Here is a 4994-nt window from a genome sequence, read left to right as displayed (position 1 = left end):
AAAAATAATCCTATAATATTAATTTTTCAAAGTATCGCATTAAAGTATCGAGTATTTTTTGACAAAATATTTTGTGAAATACTCGATACATGTTCTAAAAATGTATCACGATACAAGATACTCGATACTTCATATAATTGTATCGAGATACAAGATACAAGATACAATTGTATCTTAGATACTGCCCAACCCTGCGCATGCACAACACAACTTGTATTTTTTCAAATAGCAACAAGTACATTTAACACCATATTCAAATAGATGATTTTTTTTAAGCAACTTTTATAAATAAACTTCTTTTATCTCAAAAATTGGCTGATTTAAAGTGAGTGAAAGTGAAAAAAAAAAAAGATTTTTGCTTAATTTTCTAAAATTTAAAAATGTGTATTTTGTTATTATAAAATTATTTGTTGTATTGCATACTGGGTACATGGAAAAGGGTATTGTAAAAACTACAAGTTGTGTTGGGCATACGCAATTTTTAAAATTATCAAAAAATGTGTATTTCGGTATTCCCTATCTCCCCTTGAAAACCCCATATCAATACGACATCACTGAACAGAAATATTTTGTGTTACCATTTCAGTGAAACACACTGTATTTAAAAATTCCAAAAAGAAGAATAATTCTTCAAATTATTTGGATAAATTTTTATTAGATGAAAAAAGGTGGTGAGGTGCATGCTTGTTGTGCGTAACATATTTAATATAGTTATAAAGTAATGAATTTCAAATTTATAGCAAGAATACAAACTATATTTCACAACAATCGCAAGATTTATTTTCTGACAAATACAGTCCACATGATAAGGAAGACAATAATAAAGGTAAGATTTTAATTTTATTGGTTATTATTTATTTGTTATTACAAGGACTGAGAACTTCTAGTACTCAAAAACGTCAAAATATTTTATTTACATATTATGCAATTAAAAAACAAATAATATGCACTTAAAATATGCCTTAAAAAAAAAAATGTAATATTATATAAAATATGGAACATAAATTGTAATGTTTATGTGAATAAAAATATAAAAAATATAGTTTTAATTAATTGATAAAAACTTGAAAAGTTAATTGCACAATAATCAACCAACAGTATGCGATAAATTATAAGAGTCATCTTAAGTTTACTTCCTACTATTCTACACGCGTCTTGATGTTATCAGTCAGATAGTGAATTACCTAACCCATCAGTTCCCAAACATTTTTGGCTCATGGCACCCTTTTTGAACTAATGTTTTCTAGGGACACCTTTACCCAAGTCATAGGGAAACTATTTAGACTATTACTACCTGTAATTTATGTATGAAAATTAAATAAAAGTTGTGTGGTATATTACTGAACAAAAATCTTAACAAAATAATTGAAAAAATGTTGTTTGTTAGAAGTTGTAGAATCATCAAGTATTTTGGCAGTTATAAAAAAGAAACAAGAATCTGAACTGATGAATGAGTCAAATGATATAGATCGAGCTTTTAATCCATTTAAAAAAAAAACTGGTGGAGAAGCTAATATTTCAATTGGTACTCTTTCACCATTTGATCAAGTAAATTACTTTACATTCTATACTTATTTTATTTTAACACAAGGTTTCAACATATTTTATATTTATTTAATTTTAAATTGTTTTAGACAAACGAGCCCTCGAGTGACAATAAAAGAAAATCTGATTTAAATGACAGTTCCGAAGATATCAATTCAACAAACAAATCAAAAAAACCCAAAGGAGTTTCAAAATTATCATCTTTTATTTTTAAAAAATAATTTATACTTTTATAACTAATAATTATTATTTTTATAATTTTTACTTCTAAATATGTGATTAGTGTATATATTATGCCCTTAATAGATTAAAATCTAATTGTATTTTATCAATTTTGTTACTCACCAGTAAAAAAAAAATAGAAAATATATATATATTAAATAATGAATCTTTAGATTACTATTTTATGGTACCTTGACCCCTTCCACGTGTTATGTTGTTACCTTAGGGATAAACTTTAGTAGTGGTAGAAAATAATCAATAACTCATATCACCCCTTCTTTAGTTTTTAAATGTACTATAAATTATATCTATTACACTCAAAAATAAACTTTACAATATGTAGAACTATTACAACACTATGGAATTTAAAATAACTAAATACTTACCAAGATTTAAAGAAGAATTACCACCAATCAATAGGCCAGCTCGTTCAACTAGCAGTAATATAATTAAGGTAAACACAAAAATAAATATTTGTAAAAAAAAAATAATCATTTGTAATATGAATATATTATTTTAGAACCCTAAAACTTCAATTGAACCAACAGAATTATTAAATAAAATTGATCCATTGATATTGGTTGCTCAGTATGAAAGAGATATCAATCGAATGAAAATGAATCACAACCAAATGTTAGAGGAACTTTATAAAGAATTAGAAATATTAAGATCCAAGAATCGAGGTACTGTACACATTATTCACAATGAATAATTTTGATTAAGTTTAACTTAAATTATTGTTTAGACCTTTTAGATGAACTGATTATAATGAATGGTGGAAACTATTGTTGCAAGCATTTAGAAAATTTGAGTTATGATATTTTAAAATCTAATGCAAGTGATAATCAAAAACAATTGAGTGATATATTAAACAATGCTAAAATTCATCAGATATCTACCGAAGATATTAAAAATGATAAAAATTACAAGTAAAATATTCTTTTGTATTTCTTATTGTCTGTACTCCGTTTTATATAAGTATTAATTTTTATCAGTGGTGCCTAGTTAATTTAAAATAGGTGGTTTAAGTATTTCAATGCTTTTACAAATTTTAAACTATTATCTTAATTCTGATGTAGCATATAACACAACTCCATTCAGCCCACATATTACTTTCCTAACACTTATTGGCTACTTTAAATGGTTCAATTCACTGCGTAATCACAGTAGGTACTTAGTGCCATTGGTAATTCAATGTTTTGGATTATTTAAAACATAAGTTACCATAACAGTGACATCCAGTTAAGAAAAAAAACAACTCAGATTACATATTCACTAAAACATAAATACATATTTAACTTACTATTCCAAAATTAAAATGAACATTGAATATTTTGAATATAAAATCATGTACTATATCAATATCAAATAATTGCATTTATGATTTACCTATACTGTTTATTAAGTGTTTTAAATTAATAATAATTAATTTTTTCTAGCTATAAAAAAGAACTGCCAGAGTTAATAACTGTAGGGAATAAGTTCATAAGTAAAGATATTGAAAATAAATCAAATTTACTTTTACAAGAACAATTATATAAAAGCAATAAACTAATTGATGCACTTCGACAAGAAAATATTCAACAAAAGGCGGAGGTAATTTTCATAAATGTAAAATAGTATGATGTAAAAGGATTTTATTTTGTAGTAATATATTATAATTTGCTAAATAAACTAACTGAATTAAAAAAAATTCTATCTAGGTACTTTTATATATTCTCAAATATAAATTCATATGGACTAAAATGTTGTAAAATGATGTTAACATAAAAATATATATATAATACCTAACACATAGATTTAACATTGTAAAATTATCTAATTCTTATTTTATTAACAGCTAAATTCATTAAATTCATTATTAAATAAGGGATTGAAAATGACTGGTGTTGGATTGGATAATGGCCTGATCAGAAAAAACTTGAATTCTGGCAAAAGATTTCTATCTTCGTTTTCTCATCCTACTATTTCTTACATGGATATTATGAGTTCAGAGTAAATTATTATTGATTAATTTAAAAGATAATCTATTATTATAATGCATGATGAAAGTTAGTTAGCTTAAATTATATTATCATTAATTTAGTGTTAATTATTATACACAATTTAAGATAGTTAGATCTTAAATTGTGTTATTATATAATATGGATATCAGTATATTTATTGATTATATAAATACTAGTATTTAATATTTATAATGGTATATTACAATACCTGTAGACTGTCGTAGAGATAGAGTTACTTAGACTAAATGTTACTTGCTCATTTAGCCTCAAAATATTAATTTAATATACATATTATAATAATTTTTTTTCTTTACTTTCAGGGAAAGCTTACAGCCAATCTCTAGGAATGAATAATTTGTATAATAATACACTGTGTGTACAGACATGTAACATGTATACCATTATGTACAAGTTACCTAAGTAGGTGTTTAAAATTTGTATGCCTAAACACGGTTGTTGGAAATCATAATATTAGATGATTAAAAAAAAAAAAAAAATATGTTTAATGATTACCTACCTATACCTACTATTAAAATATTATTAGTTCATTACTATAATACATTTATGTTACCTACCCAAATATTTTTTAATATTGATAATTGATAAGTATATTGTAGTACTATTACATAATAACGTATTATAGTACATGGTGGATTTATTATAGTAATAACTATTCTTTATAATTTATATCAATTATTATTATTTTAATATTTATATTTAGCTATTTCCTGTGCCTAATAGTAGGTATTACTAAAATGTTATTATAATAACAGCTTTCAGTCAGCTGTGGCTGTGCGTGCCCCAGATCCCCCTTATAAGTTCCGTCACCAAATCGACAGTCGCTGAGAGTGGATACCGATTACGGAGACAGAGTGGTTGGAATTATATAAGTCGCACATTGAACGGGCTTGATAGTTGATAGGCTCCCCTGGTGCATTTTCGAACCCCAGACGGCTGAATACGGTCCAGTCTTCTTCAAACAGCACAACGCTTATTTGTTGTAGTCACTACAAATGCAGTTACAATTCAAATGTAAATATTGTTGTTGCGTGATAGTCACTATGACACCATAACATATAAGCGGTAGTGCGGAATTTTCCAGCTGTTTGATATTGATTTCAGAGATTAATTATGGTAGAGAATTTTCAAGTATGGGAATCATGGGTCGACGGGCAACTATACTATCTTTTGCCGTGCTTTACCTATCAAAACGACAAGATA

The 4994-nt window shown here is 25.8% G+C and overlaps 2 protein-coding genes across 3 annotated transcripts in view; both read left to right on the top strand.

The window, feature by feature from the left end:
- The window catches only part of LOC100165889 (WD repeat and HMG-box DNA-binding protein 1), a 9387-nt gene extending 7454 nt beyond the window's left edge, over positions 1 to 1933 (top strand). The window contains exons 15-17 of one of the 2 annotated variants that reach the window (XM_001944627.5): positions 741 to 826; positions 1388 to 1548; positions 1635 to 1933. In XM_001944627.5, coding sequence (XP_001944662.2) covers positions 741 to 826; positions 1388 to 1548; positions 1635 to 1766 — 379 coding nt within the window. In that variant the 3' untranslated portion in view covers positions 1767 to 1933. The remainder of the gene's footprint in view (positions 1 to 740; positions 827 to 1387; positions 1549 to 1634) is intronic. The other variant, XM_016804465.2, reaches the window with a different exon arrangement.
- Positions 1934 to 1971: 38 nt separating this feature from the next.
- LOC100572574 lies at positions 1972 to 4283 on the top strand. The gene is made up of 6 exons (XM_003244579.4): positions 1972 to 2221; positions 2288 to 2450; positions 2513 to 2696; positions 3207 to 3363; positions 3608 to 3762; positions 4094 to 4283. The coding sequence occupies exons 1-6, from the start codon at positions 2126 to 2128 to the stop codon at positions 4125 to 4127; spliced, it is 789 nt and encodes a 262-aa protein (XP_003244627.1). The 5' UTR covers positions 1972 to 2125; the 3' UTR covers positions 4128 to 4283.
- The last annotated feature ends 711 nt before the right edge of the window (positions 4284 to 4994 follow it).

This window comes from Acyrthosiphon pisum, chromosome A2 (genome assembly GCF_005508785.2).
Source record: "Acyrthosiphon pisum isolate AL4f chromosome A2, pea_aphid_22Mar2018_4r6ur, whole genome shotgun sequence".
In the NCBI taxonomy this organism is placed as follows: Eukaryota; Metazoa; Arthropoda; class Insecta; order Hemiptera; family Aphididae; genus Acyrthosiphon; species Acyrthosiphon pisum.
The sequence above is the reverse complement of the archived record's forward strand: the minus strand, read 5'-3'. Positions and strand labels throughout refer to the sequence as shown.